The following is a 22,123-nucleotide window of genomic DNA, read 5'->3' on the forward strand; positions in this document are numbered from 1 at the left end:
TTCTGTATACCACCCCGATCTTGTCACAAGACAACTGATTGGCTCAAATGCATTAAGAAGGAAAGAAATTCCACAAATTAACTTTTAAGAAGGCACACCTGTTAATTGAAATGCATTCCAGGTGACTACCTCATGAAGCTGGACGGAGTCACCTGGAATGCAAAAATGTATTCATCTAGCTGGTTGAGAGAATGCCAAGAGTGTGCAAAAGCTGTCATCAAGGCTACTTTTGAAGAAACTCAAATCTAAAATATATTTTGAATTGTTTAACACTTTTTTGGTTACTACATGATTCCATATGTGTTATTTCATAGTTTTGATGTCTTCACTATTATTCTACAATATAGTAAAAATATTGAAAATCCCTGGAATGAGTAGGTGTGTCAAATTTTGACTGGTACTGTACATATTGATATTGGACGTTACTATGATCTCATATAATTCTACCTCTGCCTATAGTGTTGGGAGTCTCGCGTGGGCCAGGAGATGTACAAACTCATGATCTTTGATTTCATCATCATCTGTGCCGTCACTGTCTTTGTGGAGTTCCCTAGGAAGTAAGTCATCTTTTCTCTTCTCTCCTCTTCTCTCATCTCCTCTTCTGACAGTTCTCTCCCTCTCCCCCCTCACCCCAGACTCATAGTGGACTACTGTGACTGCGGCCTGGCCAAGTGGTGGGGCCAGCAGGAGTTTGCCATCCCCCAGAACGTCCTGGGGATTGTGTATGGCCAGACCATCTGCTGGATCGGGACGTTCTACTGCCCCCTGCTGCCCGCCATCTGCACCATCAAGTACTTCATCATCTTCTACATCAAAAAGGTAACATACCATAGAAATATTAGACCGTATCAATGTACTGGTATAGGTGGGCCGATGGCCATAATTGTAGTTCTATGTAATACAGTACAGTAAAGGCATCAGGAAGGTACAGAAACTAAAAAAGGAAGCAGCCATGCTCAGGTCTGTTCAAAGCTGGTCCGACCAATCGGATTCCACCCTTCAAGATTGCTTCGATCACGTGGACTGGGATATGTTCTGCATAGCGTCAAACAACAACATTGATGAATACGCTGATTCAGTGAGCGAGTTTATTAGCAAGTGCATCGGTGATGTTGTACCCACAGCGTCTATTAAAACATTCCCCAACCAGAAACCGTTTATTGATGGCAGCATTTGCACAAAAATGAAAGCTCGAACCACTGCTTTTAATCAGGGCAAGGTGACCAGAAACATGACCGAATACAAACAGTGTAGCTATTCCTTCCGCAAGGCAATCAAACAAGCTAAGCGTCAATATAGAGGCGAAGTAGAGTCGCAATTCAACGTCTCAGACATGAGAGGTATGTGGCAGGGTCTACAGTCAATCACGGACTACAAATGAAAAACCAGCCCCGTCGCTGACCACGATTTCTTGCTTCCAGACAAACTAAACAACTTCTTTGCCCGCTTTGAGGACAATACAGTGCCACTGACACAGCCCGCTACTAAAACCTGCAGGCTCTCCTTCACTGCAGCCAACGTGAGTAAAACATTTAAACAGGTTAACCTTCGCAAGGCTGCAGGCCCAGACGGCATCCCCAGCCGCGTCCTCAGAGCATGCGCAGACCAGCTGGCGTGTTTACGGACATATTCAATCAATCCTTATCCCAGTCTGCTGTTCCCGCATGCTTCAAGAGGGCCACCATTGTTCCTGTTCCCAAGAAAGCTAAGGTAACTGAGCTAAATGACTACCGCCCCGTAGCACTCACTTCCGTCACCATGAAGTGCTTTGAGAGACTAGTCACGGACCATATCACCTCCACCCTACCTGACACCCTAGATCCACTCCAATTTGCTTACCGCCCCAATAGGTCCACAGACGACGCAATCACACTGCACACTGCCCTAACCCATCTGGACAAGAGGAATACCTATGTGAGAATGCTGTTCATTGACTGCAGCTCAGCATTTAACACCATAGTACCCTCCAAACTCGTCATCAAGCTCGAGACCCTGGGTCTCGACCCCGCCCTGTGCAACTGGGTCCTGGACTTCCTGACGGGCCGCCCCCCCAGGTGGAGAGGGTAGGTAACAAGAGCTCCACCCCGCTGATCCTCAACAATGGGGCCCCACAAGGGTGAGTTCTCAGCCCTCTCCTGTAATCACTGTTCACCCATGACTGCATGGCTATGCACGCCTCCAACTCAATCATCATGTTTGCAGACAACACAACAGTAGTAGGCTTGATTACCAAAAACGACGAGACGGCCTACAGGGAGGAGGTGAGGGCCCTCGGAGTGTGGTGTCTGGAAAATAACCTCACACTCAATGTCAACAAAACAACTTCAGGAAACAGCAGAGGGATCAGCCCCCTATCCACATCGACGGACAGTGGAGAGGGGGGAAAGTATGAAGTTCCTCGGCGTACACATCACGGACAAACTGAAATGCTCCACCCACACAGACAGTGTGGTGAATAAGGGGCAGCAGTGCCTCTTCAACCTCAGGAGGCTGAAGAAATATGTCTTGTCACCAAAAACCCTCTCAAACTTTTACAGATGAACCATCGAAAGCATCCTGTCGGACTGTATCACCGCCTGGTACAGCAACTGCGCCGCCCACAACCGTAAGTCTCTCCAGATGGTAGTGAGTTCTGCACAACACATCACCAGGGGCAAACTACCTGCCCTCCAGGATACCTGTGACGCCACCCGATGTCATAGGAAGGCCAAAAATATAAAAGGACAACAACCACCTGAGCCACTGCCTGTTCACCCTGCTATCGTCCAGAAGGCGAGGTCAGTACAGGTGCATCAAAGGGTGGACCGAGAGACTGAAAAACAGCTTCTATCTCAAGGCCATCAGAATGTTAAACAACCATCACTAACATTGAGTGGCTGCTGCCAACATACTGACTCAACTCCAGCCACTTTAATACTGGAAAATTGATTTAATAAATGTATCACTAGCCACTTTAAACAATACCACTTTATATAATGTTTACATACCCTACATTACTCATCTCATATGCATATACTGTACTCTATAGCATCTACTGCATCTTGCCTATGTCGTTCGGCCATCACTCATTCATATATTTTTGTGTACATATTCTTATTCATTCCTTTACACTTAGTAGTTTGTGTGAAATTGTTAGGTTAGATTACTTGTTGGATATTAGTGCATGGTCGGAACTAGAAGCACAGGCATTTCGCTACACTCGCATTAACATCTGCTAACCATGTCTATGTGACAAATAAAATTTGATTTGATATGAATGACTGCTTATGTTTTTGGTTGTAGCGTATGGTTTTAGCTGGGTCTAAACCTCGGGTTACATACTCTAGGTAACTGATTGAGTTGAGCGATACTGTACCTCATAAGTCATAGTGTAGGTCAGGATATTTCCTTATTCTAATTCCTTCACCCAATTGATAGAGAAAAGGAATATCCCATACCTGTGTGCATTATGTTGACTGAAATGACTGAAAGGGAATTCTCACCCACAAATATGTTGATGAATGTATGTATTGTCTACCCTGCAGGTGACCCTGGTGAATAACTGCCGCCCGGCCACCCGTCCTTTCCGAGCCTCCAGCTCCAACTTCTTCTTCCTGGCTGTGCTGCTGATTGGCCTGGCACTGGCCTGTGTACCTGTCACCATTGGCATCGCACAGTGAGTACATGGCAGCAGTTAGCCTACCATGCATGCACCTTTATTTCCATAGATAACCATCAATATGGCTAGTTGCACTGAAACTCACCATGCACCAATCTCATACCGTTTTCACACTAATGAGCCTAACTGAGCTTAGCTTAGCTGTACTGCTCTACTGTTGCTGAAACTGGGCTGGAAAGGAAATATTTGAGTCCGCACAGTACAGTTTGGCTTGGCACCATAGTGTGAAAATAGTATCAATCTGCTCCTAGATCAGTTGGGTACATAAACTAACCCTTCCGTTTCTCCCTTATCAGGATCAGCTGTTCCCAGGCCTGTGGTCCCTTCGTTAACTACACCACATCCTGGGAGGTGCTCCCCCGGACGGTGTCCCAGCTGCCTGCAGGAGCACGCACGTTCCTCCTGGCCATCTCCTCTGAGGCCTTCGCCGTCTCCCTCTTTGTCATCACATGGTACGGGTTCCGGCCAATGATATCACTCCTGTCTACGGTTCATTGTCATTTGATATCGAGGCCGATAGATTGTGCTTTCAGCCAATCAATCAATAAAATATATTTATAAAACCCTCTTTTCATCAACACGTCACAAAGGGCTATCAAAATTCTGCTTTGTTAACCGTTGTCTCTTTCCTCCCTCAGCCTGGCCATGTTTTATGTCATTGCTCTAGCTGGAGCGCACAAGCGAGTGATCAACCAACTGAGGGAACAGCTAGTCATGGTGAGTAGCTATAGTAACCAGTCTACATGGCTGCACAACTCTACTGCACAGTATCTTCATAGGACTTAGCTGTAGGGACAGGATTATTTTCCTGACCAGAAAAAATCTAGGTCCTAGTTATCTGGCATAACATTGTTATAGGGTTCATTTAGGCACTAACCCTCTTCTCCCTGTTCGGCCAGGATGGGCGAGACAAGCGTTTCCTGATCCAGAAGCTGTGTCAGGCCCAGAGGACCTGTGCTATTAGATCCACAGGTTCGGGATTCCAGTCCCACTCCTCAGACAGAGTCAGCCCCAGCTACCGCTCCAACTCTGGGATCTTCCTGGTCCAGCCACCCCCGGACTCTGCTACTCATGTCTGAATTGCTAGGATTAGGCCCTTGAGTTTTACCTGACTAAAAAACTCAGGGCTCTTGATATTACTTTTAACTGGCTGTTTACTGGCATGCACTATAGGTGCTGGCTTACCCGACTATTATTAAGTCTAGACCTGGATGAAAATGCATGCTCAATGGAGAATCTCCATTAAAATAGCTTTTTAGTCCAGGGACCAGGCTTGATCTGTGTCGAGGAAACCAGCCCTACCACTGGCAGACACTAGATTTGAGGAACACTATGCAACTGGGGGATTAGCTTTGCCTATCTTTGGTTTTGATCCAACGCATGTTGAGATCTGTGAATGTTCAAATGTTTAACAAGCACAGTTGTACAATATTGGACCAATAGTTTGAACTCAAGGCTGGCAAAATAGCTATTTACTGCCTTTTGTGGAGAATATATTGTCCTGTTTGTTGTTTACTATATGTAGCCTACCATAAACATTACTATATGTGATGTCATGATGATAATTCTGCTGACTATGACCTTTTTCCTTCCATGAAGGACTCTTATGACAATAACCACTATTAAGCATTGAATTGCCCTTCTAAGTAATAAAAAAAATCAAAGCTGATCCCATATTGTTCCACTCCAACGCCTATAACAACACTAAACATTCTTCTTGCACTTTAAATGTGACCTTTCTTGTTTATATTTTAAAGGTATACTGTATTAATTTGTGTAAACTTATATTCCTTAATCTCTTGTTTACTATTTCCATTAACTCTTTTAAGTATTAACTTTTAATGACCATGACATGCTACATGTGATTTAATATTTCACAATGTATTTGAGATTTACTGTCCCAACTTCTGCTACATACCAAACTGAATTAATACTTTTTTACTGTACTCTATCTTCACTGCCTGTGTTCCATAAAGGGGAAGTGTTGTTTTATCCATTGCAAACCATTGTTTATGAGTGAACTGTTACATTTGAATCAACTAGTAAGATGTCATTTTGGCAAAAGTTTTATAATTCCAAAATCTGTGTGTTATTCATTGTTATAAACTGGGTGGTTCAAGCCCTGAATGCTGATTGGCTGACAGCCTTGGTATATCAGACTGTATACCACGGGTTAGACAAACCATGTCTTTTTACTGCTCTAATTACTTTGGTAAACAGTTTATAATAGCAATAAGGCACGTCAAGGGTTTGTGGTATATGGCCAACTCCGCTTTGCTTGGTGCTTAAGAACAGCCCTTAGCCGTGGTATATTGGCCATATACCACACACCCTCGGGCCTTATTGCTTATTGAATTGTGGCTGGAAAAGGTAAATAAATAATGCAAGTATTTAAAACGTATGTTATTTGTTGTCATACTTTGTGTGAATATAACTAGTTTAATTTGTTCAGTAGGGAAACCCAAAAGACAAGATTCTGTTCATATTTGAATAGACACCCAACATTTTCAAAAGTACATACTTAATCTATGTCACCTCCGCACCAGCAGGTGTCGACGCCTCCAGAATAGGTAGCTACTGCTCCTTCAACAGCGCAGCGTACGGAACCGGAGGCAGCGTGGACTGTCAATTCGGTTGTCCAGAAAAATCTTCTGGCGAATGCTCGGAATAACGGAACCGGCAGACATGGCAGTGTTCTGGATATTATTTGGAATCATCTGCTGCCAGTTTATTACAGTGTCAGCTGATGACATTGTGGTGGCCTGCGGAGGGTTCGTGAAATCCGACGTTGAAATCAACTACTCGCTGATCGAGGTGAGTGCAGAGACAGGATATTGCTGGGGGTCTTGAGTGGTGAAAAGACAGTTGAGTTTGAATGAAATAACATTAGCCCCAAGGTGGCGAGTAAAATGATCTAGATGATGTGGCTAGTAAGATGAGCTAACTCTCTGAGTAGCCACACTAATCTCACGAGCCATCTCTGATCTATGTTGCTGGTTTCTCGTGCACAACCATGTCGAAATTCAGAACTTGTTAGCTAACTAGTTAACATAGCATTGTACTAACTAGCTATCCTTACAAAACACATCAGAAACGCAATAACTTGCAGCTATTTAAATGTAGCTAAATGCGTTTCACTGATTTTAAGTCCTCTACCTTTAAAACTCCGAGCGAATGTTTACGTAGTTTACGCACTGGCTAGCTAACGTTAGCTAGCTTGCTAAAGTTAACCTGGCTAGTTGCCAGTCCACTTAAACCCCACTGTACTGACGAGGTATTGCACCAACCACACACCATTTACAATAATAGGATTACTGTTTAGTCAAATCATCTCATACTGGACCACCCTCACCCCAATGACTGCCGGTGCAAGTCATTCACGTTCGCTAACTAACTACTTGACAGCAAGAGCCTATAGTACTGTCCAACATGCATCGCATGAAATCATGCTTTTGCCTTTTTGGTTGTGTTTGTGCATTGCTAAATACATCTCGTCTTTCTTGTCTCTCACAGATTAAAGTGTACACCAAACAAGGGTCTTTGAAATATCAGACGGACTGCGCTCCCATCAATGGATACTTTATGATTCCCCTCTATGACAAGGTAATGAATGTATTGATCCGAGTAGGCAGGCGTTTCCGTACGTTTGATACGGTTTAATTTATTCCATTCCAGACATTACAATGAGCCCGTCCTATAGCTTCTCCCACCAGCCTCCTGTGGTATTGATACATATGAAAATGCAGTAGTAGTAGTATGGCATTGGTTTGTCTAAACCTCAGACTGTTTTCTTGGTTACTTCATGGATATCAGTCTGAAAGAAGTCGCTGTAAAAAAAGATGCAGTAGTCTCTACAAGACAGAACGTTGAATACAATTCTATTTAATCGTACTTTACCAGTTGTCTGTGCTATTGGTCCTGTTGGCGGTATGAGGTGGAGATGGGGTAGCCACAGGAAAGGGCTGTTTACCCCACTTTTTGCAGCAGCGGTTCTGTTGCTTATATTTCCCACCTCCTGACGCATTTCACGTGATGCACAACGTCAAACGATAGCCGAATGTAGCTTAATGTTGTCGACCAAAGCACAGTTACTTCGCAATCAACTGAAAGTGCTTGTGAAATTTGCCAGCTGATTGCGTGGGACAAAGTTCAGTCTGCTTCGGTTAAACTCTGCATTGTTGACATATTGTGCAGCGTCGCATGTGAATTGAGTCAGCATTGAAAATACAAACCGACATACAGCCCAGCGTACTGAAAGTCAGGTTAATAACACTACTCTGGATATTTTGTCTCAGATTACTTCCTTAACATTGTTACAAAATCAGTGGACAACAGGCAAAGTACGTTCAAATGAAGTTTATTCAACAGTTTGACTTGTGATGGGACTGTTAGAGCCTACATTTTAGAGACGAGTCTTCCACTCTCGGATTCATAGAGGCAGTTCTACTAATATTTGACTCTGTCTCATTCATAGGGAGACTTTGTGTTGAAGATTGAGCCTCCTCTTGGGTGGAGCTTTGGTAAGGAGAATTTCATGTGTATTTGTAGCTCTTGTGTATAGCCAGCGGTGCTGTAACATAACACTCTGTCTGTGTTTTTGCAGAGCCCACCAGTGTGGACCTCTATGTGGACGGGGTCAATGATATCTGCACCAAGGAGCAGGACATCAACTTTGTCTTCACTGGCTTCTCTGTCTCTGGAACGGTGAGAGGAACTCTTCTTCAATAACCCTTGTGGGGATGGTGCTGGCTAAACTACATTTACATTTGAGTCATTTAGCAGATGCTCTTCTCCAGAGTGACTTACTGGAGCAATTAGGGTTAAGTGTCTTTCTCAAGGGCACATCAACATATTATTTTATCTAGTCAGCCCGGGGATTCGAACCAGCGACCTTTCTGTTACTGGCCCAACGTGCTTAACCGCTAGACTTCGTTCCACCCCCAACTCAATACATCACTATTTACTGGCTAAACAGAATGGCACAGAGATCTGCCACTTTTTAAAATGGTTGTTTAGTGTTAGTACTTACCGGATATACAGTATGTGCATTTCTGAAATAATTGTTTACTTTGTTGTGGCGTTAATGTGTTGTGTATGTCCCAGGTGCTAAGTAAAGGCCAACTCCTGGGTCCAGCTGGGGTGGAGATCAGCCTGACCAGGGAGGGAACAGGAGAAAAGCTGCAGAATGTGCTCACTCAGCCTGGAGGAAAGTAAGGGACCGCTCCTCAAACTCTTAACAGCGTTGCTTTAAACTACAAGGCAATATAACTACCCCTTACAACACAAACAAACACACTGGCTTTTCTTTCAGTAGTGGCAACTCAAGCCGTTCATATTAATGCCAATGCTTTTGTACACATCCGCTGTTGTTTTGTATCAGGACAATATACGTGGGGGTGGTACAAGCACTAGGCTTCTAACACAGACTGTTTTGGGTCATTTCACAGGTACACCTTCTCCAAAGTACTTCCTGGAAGTTATGACATCATTGCTTCTCATCCATCCTGGACTTTGGAGCAGGTGAGTTTCTTTCTACAGGGCTCGTGATCTCAAGCCATCTCAAAGTGCAGCTGTAGGTGTTATTGGCACAACTTTAGTTGGATGCAATTGGAACTCAATCCTATTGCACAAGTAATATAAGCAAGCAGAGTAAGAACATAAGTGATTACAGGTAGTGTGAATTATGCAAAAAGAATTAGAGCAAAAACGCCCAAATGCTTCACAATCATTTTGTGTTGTCTTTCCACAGAGCGCTACGTCAGTGCGTGTGTCCAGTGCCAATGCAGCGGCTGCAGAACATCTGGTGGTGGGAGGGTACGATGTCTCTGGGGAGGTCCGGAGTGATGGGGAACCCATGAAAAAAGTCACCTTCCTCCTCTACTCTGCCACAGTGAAGGAGGTCAAATATATTTGTATTGAATTGAAAGAGCGGTGATGTCCAGTCTGCTGTATTTCTGTACATATTGTGATACACTACAGTGATATTTTATCATTAATGTTGGCTGTCTATGAAGTTGGGCATTTTACCTCATGAATGGTTAAATTCATGGGGGGGGGGGGGTATTTGATCCCCTGCTGATTTTGTACGTTTGCCCACTGACAAAGAGATGATCCGTCTATAATTTTAATGGTAGGTTTATTTGAACAGTGAGAGACGAAATAACAACAAAAAAATCCAGAAAACGCATGTCAAAAATTTTGTAAATTAATTTGCATTTTAATGAGGGAAATAAGTATTTGACCCCCTCTCAATCAGAAAGATTTCTGGCTTCCAGGTGTCTTTTATACAGGTAACGAGCTGAGATTAGGAGCACACTCTTAAAGGGAGTGCTCCTAATCTCAGTTTGTTACCTATATAAAAGACACCTGTCCACAGAAGCAATCCATCAATCAGATTCCAAACTCTCCACCATGGCCAAGTCCAAAGAGCTCTCCAAGGATGTCAGGGACAAGATTGTAGACCTACACAAGGCTCGAATGGGCTACAAGACCATTGCCAAGCAGCTTGGTGAGAAGGTTACAACAGTTGGTGCTATTATTCGTAATTGGAAGAAACACAAAAGAACTGTCAATCTCCCTCGGCCTGGGGCTCCATGCAAGATCTCACCTTGTGGAGTTGCAATGATCATGAGAACGGTGAGGAATCATCCCAGAACTACACGGGAGGATATTGTCAATGATCTGAAGGCAGCTGGGACCATAGTCACCAAGAAAACAATTGGTAACACACTACACTGTGAAGGACTGAAATCCTGCAGTGCCCGCAAGGTCCCCCTGCTCAAGAAAGCACATATACATGCCCTTCTGAAGTTTGCCAATGAACATCTGAATGATTCAGAGGACAACTGGGTGAAAGTGTTGTGGTCAGATGAGACCAAAATGGAGCTCTTTGGCATCAACTCAACTCGCTGTGTTTGGAGGAGGAAGAATGCTGCCTATGACCCCAAGAATACCATCCCCGCCGTCAAATATGGAGGTGGAAACATTATGCTTTGGGGGTGGTTTTCTGCTAAGGGGACAGGACAACTTCACCGCATCAAAGGGACTATGGACGGGGCCATGTACCATCAAATCTTGGGTGAGAACCTCCTTCCCTCAGCCAGGGCATTGAAAATGGGTCGTGGATGGGTTTTCCAGCATGACAATGACCCAAAACACACGGCCAAGGCAACAGGAGTGGCTCAAGAAGAAGCACATTAAGGTCCTGGAGTGGCCTAGCCAGTCTCCAGACCTTAATCCCATAGAAAATCTGTGGAGGGAGCTGAAAGTTCGAGTTGCCAAACGTCAGCCTCAACCTTTTTTATTTTTTTTATTTAAATTTTTTAATTTTTTATTTCACCTTTATTTAACCAGGGAGGCTAGTTGAATCATAAAACACGGGACGATATGTTAAAAACTGTCCATTGTGCCAATAGATGGAATGCACTCATGAGATTTGCCGTGATGTTGACAGAGTGGCATGGGAGGTTTATTTCTTAGACTGGGGTAAGATGTCAATTTTGGGACACATCCTCAGTAGTGTGCCTTCGAATCAGTGGGTGTTTCGGCCTTTAATCACTAAACACCCTCATCAAAGGTGGCCAGCTAAAGGGTAATCAAGCCTTAGCTTGTGTCCCATGCCCAATTAAGATGTCCCACGGGACTATGCAAGGCAGGGGCGTCCTCTTCCCTGAGCCAGCCATAGAGCTGACCGCATACCTCATATGCCCTCCTCAAGTTGGAGGGATCTGAATTGGGTTCTCAGGTGGGGGTGAGGGGTCATGAAGTTATAGCCCAGCAAGGGTCCTTCCGTTTGATCCAGATCCACTGGCTGCCTCTTTCAGCTGCTTGAGAAAAACTGCTCTGACGGTCTGCCGCAGAGCCTGTCCATGGATTCCAAGTTCTTTCAGCAACCTGATGATGGAAGAAGCCACGAATCCTCTGCATCCCACTTCAACTGGCCAGACCTTTGCATTCCAGCCACGCTGAGTTGCGTCTGCAACTCTGTGTAACGCAGTTTCTTACGCTCGTAGGCCTCTTCAACAGAGTTTTCCCACGGGACTGTGAGCTCTATGATGTACACAGCCTTTCGTGAAGGGGACCAGAGTACCATGTCTGGCCTAAGGTTGGTAGAAGCAATCTCAGGTGGAAAAATGAGTTGCTGGCCAATATCGATAAGCATCTTCCGGGCCATGGCTAGGTGTCCAGTTTCTGGCTTTGTAGGAGGATACTTGGGCCTTTTCTGTCCCTCCCGGATGAATGTTGTTGTTTTGACGGGATTGCTTGTTTTTGGAGGGAATGAATTGGTTGCACTCCTCTTGGTCTCAAGTGCTGCAGCCAGGCTCTTGAGGACCTGATTGTGCCTCCAGGTGTAGCGGCCTTGTGAGAGGCTGGTCTTGCAACCTGTCATTATATGCCTGAGAGTCGCTGGAGCTGGGCAGAGGGGGCAGGTCGAGTCCTCGCCATACCATTGATGTAGATTTTTTGGTGATGGAAGCACATCATAAACAGCTCTTATGATGAAGCTGATGTTGCTTGCCTCCATTTGCCAAAGCTCACTCCAGTTGATCTTTCTCCTCTCCAGGCCTTCCCACCGCGTCCATTGCCCTTGTTTAGCAAGAGAGACAGCCTTTGCACTTCTTGCAGTCTCCTCCTGTCTGCGCACCTCCTCGACCACCAGCTTCCTGCGTTCAGATGTTGTTGCCTTATGGAACGTTGGTTTGCTTGCTGCCAGGCCAAAGCCTCCTCTTCCATGCTGGATATTCCCCACAATGTCTTGGTGTCTCAGGGCTGATGTTGCTTGCTGCACAGCCTTGGATGATGTCCATTTCCGTCCAGTTTGTAGGAGAGGTGCAGCCTTGCTAATGGTCTGGTCTTTGGAGTCCTTCAATGTCATCTGAAGTCTTACTTTAGAGCACTTGTACTCCTCCGTTAGACTTGTAAGAGGTAGTTCAAGGACCCCTTTGCCATAGAGGCCGATGTTACTCAGGCATCGTGGGACACCCAGCCATTTCTTCACGTATGAGGTAATGGTTCGCTCCATCTTCTCCACTGTTGTTATTGGGACCTCATAGACGGTGAGTGGCCACATTACCCGGGGGAGAAGTCCAAACTGTAGGCACCAAAGCTTGAGCCTCCCAGGCAGTAGGGTCTTGATGATGTTCTCAAGAACAAGTTCTCATTTGCAACTGCGACCTGGCCAAGATAAAGCATAGCAGTGTGAACAGACAACACAGAGTTACACATGGAGTAAACAATTAACAAGTCAATAACACAGTAGAAAAAAAGGGGAGTCTATATACATTGTGTGCAAAAGGGATGAGGGGGTAGGCGAATAATTACAATTTTGCAGATTAACACTGGAGTGATAAATGATCGGATGGTCATGTACAGGTAGAGATATTAGTGTGCAAAAGAGCAGAAAAGTAAATAAATAAAAACAGTATGGGGATGAGGTAGGTGAAAATGGGTGGGCTATTTACCAATAGACTATGTACAGCTGCAGCGATTGGTTAGCTGCTCAGATAGCAGATGTTTGAAGTTGGTGAGGGAGATAAGTCTCCAACTTCAGCGATTTTTGCAATTCGTTCCAGTCACAGGCAGCAGAGTACTGGAACGAAAGGCGGCCAAATGAGGTGTTGGCTTTAGGGATGATCAGTGAGATACACCTGCTGGAGCGCGTGCTACGGATGGGTGTTGCCATCGTGACCAGTGAACTGAGATAAGGCAGAGCTTTACCTAGCATGGACTTGTAGATTACCTGGAGCCAGTGGGTCTGGCGACGAATATGTAGCGAGGGCCAGCCGACTAGAGCATACAAGTCGCAGTGGTGGGTGGTATAAGGTGCTTTAGTGACAAAATGGATGGCACTGTGATAAACTGCATCCAGTTTGCTGAGTAGAGTGTTGGAAGCAATTTTGTAGATGACATCGCCAAAGTCGAGGATCGGTAGGATCGTCAGTTTTACTAGGGTAAGTTTGGCAGCGTGAGTGAAGGAGGCTTTGTTGCGGAATAGAAAGCCGACTCTTGATTTGATTTTCGATTGGAGATGTTTGATATGAGTCTGGAAGGAGAGTTTACAGTCTAGCCAGACACCTAGGTACTTATAGATGTCCACATATTCAAGGTCGGAACCATCCAGGGTGGTGATGCTGGTCAGGCGTGCGGGTGCAGGCAGCGAACGGTTGAAAAGCATGCATTTGGTTTTACTAGCGTTTAAGAGCAGTTGGAGGCCACGGAAGGAGTGTTGTATGGCATTGAAGCTCGTTTGGAGGTTAGATAGCACAGTGTCCAAGGACGGGCCGGAAGTATATAGAATGGTGTCGTCTGCGTAGAGGTGGATCAGGGAATCGCCCGCAGCAAGAGCAACATCATTGATATATACAGAGAAAAGAGTCGGCCCGAGAATTGAACCCTGTGGCACCCCCATAGAGACTGCCAGAGGACCGGACAGCATGCCCTCCAATTTGACACACTGAACTCTGTCTGCAAAGTAATTGGTGAACCAGGCAAGGCAGTCATCCGAAAAACCGAGGCTACTGAGTCTGCCGATAAGAATATGGTGATTGACAGAGTCGAATGCCTTGGCAAGGTCGATGAAGACGGCTGCACAGTACTGTCTTTTATCGATGGCGGTTATGATATCGTTTAGTACCTTGAGCGTGGCTGAGGTGCACCCGTGACCGGCTCGGAAACCAGATTGCACAGCGGAGAAGGTACGGTGGGATTCGAGATGGTCAGTGACCTGTTTGTTGACTTGGCTTTCGAAGACCTTAGATAGGCAGGGCAGGATGGATATAGGTCTGTAACAGTTTGGGTCCAGGGTGTCTCCCCATTTGAAGAGGGGGATGACTGTGGCAGCTTTCCAATCCTTGGGGATCTCAGACGATATGAAAGAGAGGTTGAAAGGCTGGTAATAGGGGTTGCGACAATGGCGGCGGATAGTTTCAGAAATAGAGGGTCCAGATTGTCAAGCCCAGCTGATTTGTACGGGTCCAGGTTTTGCAGCTCTTTCAGAACATCTGCTATCTGGATTTGGGTAAAGGAGAACCTGGAGAGGCTTGGGCGAGTAGCTGCTGGGGGGGGAGAGCTGTTGACCGAGGTTGGAGTAGCCAGGCGGAAGGCATGGCCAGCCGTTGAGAAATGCTTGTTGAAGTTTTCGATAATCATGGATTTATCGGTGGTGACCGTGTTACCTAGCCTCAGTGCAGTGGGCAGCTGGGAGGAGTTGCTCTTGTTCTCCATGGACTTCACAGTGTCCCAGAACCTTTTGGAGTTGGAGCTACAGGATGCAAACTTCTGCCTGAAGAAGCTGGCCTTAGCTTTACTGACTGACTGCGTGTATTGGTTCCTGACTTCCCTGAACAGTTGCATATCGCGGGGACTATTCGATGCTATTGCACTCCGCCACAGGATGTTTTTGTGCTGGTCGAGGGCAGTCAGGTCTGGAGTGAACCAAGGGCTGTATCTGTTCTTCATTCTGCATTTTTTTGAACGGAGCACGGTTATCTAAGATGGTGAGGAAGTTACTTTTAAAGAATGACCAGGCATCTTCAACTGACGGGATGAGGTCAATGTCCTTCCAGGAAACCCGGGCCAGGTCGATTAGAAAGGCCTGCTCACAGAAGTGTTTTAGGGAGCGTTTGACAGTGATGAGGGGTGGTCGTTTGACTGCGGCTCCGTAACCTTAATGACTTGGAGAAGGTCTGCAAAGAGGAGTGGGACAAAATCCCTCCTGAGATGTGTGCAAACCTGGTGGCCAACTACAAGCAACGTCTGACCTCTGTGATTGCCAACAAGGGTTTTGCCACCAAGTACTAAGTCATGTTTTGCAGAGGGGTCAAATACTTATTTCCCTCGTTAAAATGCAAATCAATTTATAACATTTTTGACATGCGTTTTTCTGGATTTTTGTTGTTGTTATTCTGTCTCTCACTGTTCAAATAAACCTACCATTAAAATTATAGACTGATCATTTCTTTGTCAGTGGGCAAAAGTACAAAATCAAATACTTTTTCCCCTCACTGTAGTAACCCAGACGGATACATACAGTTTTTACTCAAAATGGGAATTTCAAGTTTCAGATATATGTAATACTTATCTTACATCCAGGCTGTATCACAACCGGCCGTGATTGGGAGTCCCATATGGTGGCGCACAATTGGCCCAGAGTCGTCCGGTGTTGGCCGTCATTGTAAATAAGAATTTAACTTGCCTAGTTAAATTTAAAATATATAAAATTCCCTATAATATGTGTATTTCTTGTGTTTCCTAGGACGTCAGTGTCTGTAACACAGCCCCAGTGGATGGAGCCGAGTCTGGAGATGACTCCCTGGTCTACCTGTGTAGCGCCCTGTCCCGAGAGGACGGCATCTTCTCCTTCCCCTCACTGGCCAGCGGAGACTACACTGTGGTAAGATGGCCGCCACAACACACCCCTGTTGTTCACACTGCACTTATCCCATGGCAAATTATTTGAAGACTACTTATTCAGCACATATCCCTCCCATTTAATGTGTGTTGCTGAAATAGCGCTGTTGGTGTTCTTAGGTTGTCTTTAATGTGTAAAATATCCTTGGGATCTGGAAGGCTCTGTTCAAAAATCTGGAGGGCTGTATACAGGCTCTATACAAAAATAATGTATTATGTACTTAGTCTGGTTTGGACTAATTTGTCTGTGTTTCAGATTCCCTTCTACAGGGGAGAGAGGATCACATTTGACGTGGCACCTTCCAGAATGGACTTCAGGGTGGAGCACAACAGTTTGAGGCTGGAGGTAAGTTTACAGTGCTCCAGCTTCCTGCTTGGCTGCTACTTATGGGTTAAAATTGTACAGCATTGGCCTTTGTCGTGTGATTAACAGAGGTTATGGTACTGTACATGACCCTGGAGGTGTCGTGTTTTGTGTTTCTCTCTCTCTGTAGCCCATCTTCCGTGTCATGGGTTTCTCTGTGACCGGCAGGGTTCTCAACAGCCTGAAGGGGGACGGGGTACCTGACGCCACGGTAACCCTCAACAACCAGATCAAAGGTAACCATAGTGACATCCACCACCCCATTTCTCTTCTAGTATCTGTGTTCAAATTCGGAGGAGAAATATCAGAGATGACATTGTTTGATTAACGTGGAGACATGCTATGTTCATTTGCGTTGGGATTGTCCTTCTGCCGAACCCTTTCTTTCTCTCTCCCTTTTCCTCCCTCTCTTTCTTCCCTTCTAACAGTTCTGACCAAAGAGGACGGCTCCTACCGCCTGGAGAATATGACCACCGGTACCTACACCCTCCGCACGCACAAGGACCTCATGTTTTTTGAGCCAATCACAGTGAAGATAGCTCCCAACACGCCTCAACTCCCTGACATCATCACTGCTGGGTGAGTTTCGACTTTCAATGTGTCCTATTGATGCCTCCATCTATAATCATAACATGCATCTGACATAACAGCTACGTGGTTGTTTTGTTGCAGCATTATAAATTATAAATGTCATTCTCATCCCCCTCTCCAGGTTCAGCGTGTGTGGTCAGATCGCTATCACCCGTCTGCCAGAGAGCCTGAAGCAGCAGGGGCGTTACAAGGTGACCCTCACTCCCCTGGGACAGGACAACACTGCCACCCGCACCACCGACTCAGACCAGCAGGGGGCCTTCTGCTTCCATGCCAAACCTGGAGACTACAGTGTTACCGTACGTTACAGAAATACAGCTTGTTCTGACTATGAGATGAATTGTCTGTATTTTGGTGGCTTTGGTTGTATTGAGCGAAGTTGCCCTTAGTCCCTTATCTAGGATCAGCGTAGCTGCTCTGAATCATATCCCTATAAGGGTGAAGAAAGTATACTAAAGTGATCTATGGGCAACTTCATCCTACTTCCAGTCCTATTTACGTGAGATCAGCTCTTAGGGATGTTACCCTCAAAATACGACCAAACAGGATTTTTCCATTTACCTTGGATGTACTTAGGCTAACTTTTCACCCTGCCTTCCATCCTTCCCTGCAGGTGTCTCTTCCTGAGGCGGAGGTAAAGGCTGGCTTGGCCCTGCAGCCTGCTGCTCTGGAGGTCTCCCTGGTGGACAGGCCCCTCTCCGACCTCCTCTTCACCCAGTTCATGGCCTCCGTCTCGGGCAGGATCTACTGTCTGGGTAAGCCTGCCCTGGAGCTCTCTCCCATTAGTCTATGACTCACTCTGAACATTTCCTGTTTAGATGTCAAGTAGGAATAATTCAAGGTTAACAATAACCCCTTAGGGAGAAGTAACTCCTATTCAACAGGGAACAGTAGGGCGCATTTTCTGTTGAAAGAAAACAGTCATGGTTAAAAGAGCTTTTCTATTAGACAGACTGAGTGTGTTTTGATGCCTAACTGGGTCATTGTCGGGACAAACGCTGAAAACAGTCAATCTGAATACTCTATTAGTCCTAGCATTCTCGTTAGAAAGCTAATCAGCGACGGTCTCATTTTCACGGCTTTGCCACTTTGAATAACCTTTGACCTCTTGACCCCCAGCGAACTGTGATGACCTGTCGGTGACCCTGCAGCCGGTGAGTCGTCAGGGGGAGAGGAGGAGCGTGCTCCTCTCAGGGAGTGGTGACACCTTGGAAATCTCCTTCGACAACGTTCTGCCTGGCAAATACAAAGGTACGGACCTCCTGGGTCGTGTCCATTGGGGAAAAAGGTATTAAAAATAATAATAAAAATAAATTGTTGCTATGGAAAACAAACATGTATTTTTGGACATTATCTTTTTAGTAGCTCCTCGTTTTTTCTGTTATGTGTCTACTGAACAAGTAAGTATGTTATAGGATGGTCAATGTTGTCAGAGAAGAAATCCATACACTAAAGCCAGGCTGTACTCCAGTCTCTCAGGCTAGGTTATGTATGTCTTGTCCTTATGTCAATATTGTAGCAATGTCTCACTTTCTGACGCTCTGCTCTCCTCCCTCCCAGTGAGTATCTCCCATGAGGAGTGGTGCTGGAAGCTCAAGTCAGTGGAGGTGGAGGTGCTGGACTCTGACGTGCTGGGAGTAGAGCTCAGACAGATAGGCTACATCCTCCGCTGCTCCCTGTCCCACGCCATCACCCTGGTCAGTAGTAACACAGGGGAGGGATGTGTGTAGGGGACAGAGAGAGTGTGTCTTTAGGTTTGTTCATTTGTGTAGTTGTGTGCATGTGTACTGTTACGTTATTCAATCAATGCACCCACGCTGCTTGCGCGCATCAACGAGCGTCTTCATAGCCAGGCGCTAAAATATAACCTCTCCCATCTCCTCATTGGTTTTTAGGAGCATATACCAAACGTGGGTGATTGAAGACAAACTGAGGTCCACACTCCAGTCGGTGGTGGTAATGCACATTAAAGTTGATTGCCAGCCGCTATATAAAGTCTGAAGAAGAAGAAGCCTGAGGAGATCGGTTTACCCTTTTATCTGTGGATTAATTGTCGGAGTAGATGACCTTGCGCGTTTCAAGTAAAATTACAAACCAATGTTTATATCCAAGGAGAAATTAGCTAGCAACAGCAAGCTAGCTAACTAAATTGCAGTGAATGTTTTGTGTGTTTCGACCTGTCCCCAAATGAATATAGTTGGTTCAGAGTTTGTTTTGATATTTCAACCTGCATATGCTTATCGTGTCTGGTGTGGATGGACAAAATCAACATGCGTGCGCGCGGTCTAGTCCACATGTAAGTCCTGTTATTGTGAAGTGGAAACGTCTAGGAGCAACAACGGCTCAGACACGAAGTGGTAGGCCACACAAGCTCACAGAACGAGACCGCAGAGTCCTGATGCGCGTAGCCCTTTTAAATCTGTCCTCTGTTTAAGCACTCACTACCGAGTTCCAAACTGCCTCTGGAAGCAACGTCAGCACAATAAACTGTTCATCGGAAGCGTCATGAAATGGGTTTCCATGGCCGAGCAGCCGCACACAATCCTAAGATCTCCATGTGCAATGACAAGAGTTGACTGGAGTGGTGTAAAGCTTGCCACAATTGGCCTTTGGAGCAGTGGAAACGCGTTCTCTGGAGCAATTAATCATGCTTCACCATCTGGCAGTTCGACGGATGAATCTGGGTTTGGTGGATGCCAGGAGAACGCTACCAGCCCCAATGCATAGCGCCAACTGTAAAGTTTGGTGGAGGAGGAATAATGGTCTGGGGCTGTTTTTGATGTTTTGGGCTAGGCCCCTTAATTCCAGTGAAGGGAAATGTTAACGCTTCAGTTCTAGACAATTCTGTGCTTCCAACTTTGTGGCAACAGTTTGGGGGAGGCCCTTTCCTTTTTCAGCATGACAATGCCCCTGTGCACAAATCGAGGTCCATACAGAAATGGTTTGGCGAGATCGGTGTGGAAGAACTTGACAGCCTGCACAGAGCCCTGACCTCAACCCCATCGAACACCTTTGGGATGAATTGGAACGCTAACTGGCTGCCAGGCCTAATCGCCCAACATCAGTGCCCGACCTCACTAATGCTCTTGTGGCTGATTGGAGGCAAGTCCAGCAGCAATGTTCCGACATCTAGTGGAAAGCCTTCCCAGCAAAGGGAGGACCAACTCCATATTAATGCCCACGATTTTGGAATGAGATGTTCGACGAGCAGCTGTGCACATACTGTTGGACAGCTGCTCTGATAAGAAAGAGTATGAGTGCATAGTTTGAGCATAATGGTTCTTAAATAGCTTGTACGTTATTTTACATAATCGTGGTTGCTGTGGTGAAAGTCTAAATGAGTGTCTGTGTATCCTGGCAGGAGTTCTTTCAGGACGGCAGCAAGCCTGAGAACGTTGGCGTCTATAACCTCTCCAAGGGGGTCAACCGCTTCTGTCTCTCCAAGCCTGGTGGGAGAAACTCCTCTTCTTTTCACTTGTCTTCGATTCTCTTCAATATCCTTACTAAAAGACCTCTCTTTGGAAAATAAAATGTGTCTTTATGAGACTAACCTAGGGTAATATAGGTTACCGGTAGATACATGAGTCATATATATATATATTAATACTTATTAATCATCTAATCTTGCTTTTGCCAGGTGTGTACAAAGTGACTCCTCGATCTTGCCACCAATTCGAACAGGACTATTATACCTACGACACGTAAGGGTGTTCTATTGGGTCCATTTCTATGTTTTCCTTTTAAATAGCCACACCAAAGTGAATGACTCTACTTGTCTAAATGTCTCCTTCAGGTCAGCCCCCACTATCCTGACCCTGACTGCAGTGAGACATCACATGACTGGCCTAATCACCACTGATAAGATCCTGGATGTCACGGTCTCCATCAAGTTAGTGCCCGTCACCTCTATAGACCTGCTATCACTCTACCTTCACTCTACCATGTCCAAACAACCAGGCAAAATGTGGACTGATGGCATTGTCCTTGTTTGTAAGATAAATATCTGAGATTGTGTGTAAGATTTGCTGAGCAGTACTGTATACAGAATATACATTTAACTCAAAGGGGTGAATCTGTGTGCAACCACCTATTTACATAGAACAGTACAGTGTACATCATTCATAAAAAGGTTGGAGATTTACATGCATTTCCAGAATTAGCGTTTAAACATGAAATTACTTGTTTTTCTAAATATGACAACAAAAAAGATTATCACGGTGTTCCTCCTGTAGGTCGTCCATAGTCTAACCTAAACACTGTTTATGTGTCCTCCATCAGATCCTCCATAGAGTCTGAGCCAGCTCTGGTCCTAGGCCCTCTGAGAAGCCTGGAGGAGCAGAGACAGGAGCAGCAGCTGCAGGAGATCGAGCTGCGGCGCCAGGAGAGGGAGAGACGTGCCCAAGAGGCTGAGGATGGCGGTGACAGCCAGCCCCCCATCCAAGAGAGAGCTGATGAGCTCACCAGCCCCTTTCACTATGAATTTTCTTACTGGGCCAGGGCTGGGGAGAGGATCACTGTGACTCCCTCCTCCAAGGAGCTTCTCTTCTATCCGCCGGAGATTGAGGCTACTATCACTGGAGGTCGGAGTTCACTTCCTTGTTATCCTCTTCTTTTGTGTTATGTTATTGTGTGTGTGTTTGGTCTGTGGTGTCTGTCTGCATATCTCTCTGTGTGGTGTGTAGTGGACATTCTAACCAAAGGGGAAAGAGACTAGATTCTTCAAACAACAAATATATTTATTCATATTTGCAAAAAATGGATCAGCCAACAATCCACACAACAGTGCAGAGTTAAAAGCCCAACGAACAGAGTTGGCTCTCTGCTTTTATAGAAAGTACAGCTCTTGTCTACATGGCAGTTTAGCAGATGTGTGTAAACAGGGGCGGAACATAGTGTGTACAAGGAGATTGGTTTGTCTTTGCAGATTTTAAGATGGCTCGAGGTTGATAGCTCGAGGGCTCAACCGTCAAACTGCATTTATCACAGCTCACAGATAGTAAAAACACGGGATGTCTCACATGCTGGGGTCACACCCAAACGGATCTTCGCTATACGGGGCGGCAGGGTAGCCTAGTGGTTAGAGTGTTGGACTAGTAACCGGA

At 45.6% G+C, this 22,123-nt stretch overlaps 1 protein-coding gene across 1 annotated transcript in view; it reads left to right on the top strand.

Annotated features, from left to right (window-relative positions):
* The window catches only part of LOC118389425 (nodal modulator 1-like), a 42,646-nt gene that overhangs the window by 6,625 nt on the left and 13,898 nt on the right, over positions 1 to 22,123 (top strand). Inside the window, 26 exon segments of the mRNA XM_052527836.1 lie at positions 460 to 557; positions 636 to 819; positions 3,525 to 3,655; positions 3,955 to 4,110; positions 4,297 to 4,375; positions 4,558 to 4,751; positions 6,233 to 6,311; positions 6,314 to 6,472; positions 7,172 to 7,261; positions 8,133 to 8,178; positions 8,262 to 8,362; positions 8,762 to 8,868; positions 9,106 to 9,178; positions 9,408 to 9,557; positions 15,912 to 16,049; positions 16,323 to 16,412; positions 16,561 to 16,666; positions 16,859 to 17,009; positions 17,143 to 17,320; positions 17,635 to 17,776; positions 18,141 to 18,272; positions 18,582 to 18,718; positions 20,383 to 20,470; positions 20,659 to 20,722; positions 20,815 to 20,910; positions 21,300 to 21,601. Coding sequence (XP_052383796.1) covers positions 460 to 557; positions 636 to 819; positions 3,525 to 3,655; positions 3,955 to 4,110; positions 4,297 to 4,375; positions 4,558 to 4,751; positions 6,233 to 6,311; positions 6,314 to 6,472; positions 7,172 to 7,261; positions 8,133 to 8,178; positions 8,262 to 8,362; positions 8,762 to 8,868; positions 9,106 to 9,178; positions 9,408 to 9,557; positions 15,912 to 16,049; positions 16,323 to 16,412; positions 16,561 to 16,666; positions 16,859 to 17,009; positions 17,143 to 17,320; positions 17,635 to 17,776; positions 18,141 to 18,272; positions 18,582 to 18,718; positions 20,383 to 20,470; positions 20,659 to 20,722; positions 20,815 to 20,910; positions 21,300 to 21,601 — 3,271 coding nt within the window.

This window comes from Oncorhynchus keta, chromosome 10 (genome assembly GCF_023373465.1).
Source record: "Oncorhynchus keta strain PuntledgeMale-10-30-2019 chromosome 10, Oket_V2, whole genome shotgun sequence".
Lineage (NCBI taxonomy): Eukaryota > Metazoa > Chordata > Actinopteri > Salmoniformes > Salmonidae > Oncorhynchus > Oncorhynchus keta.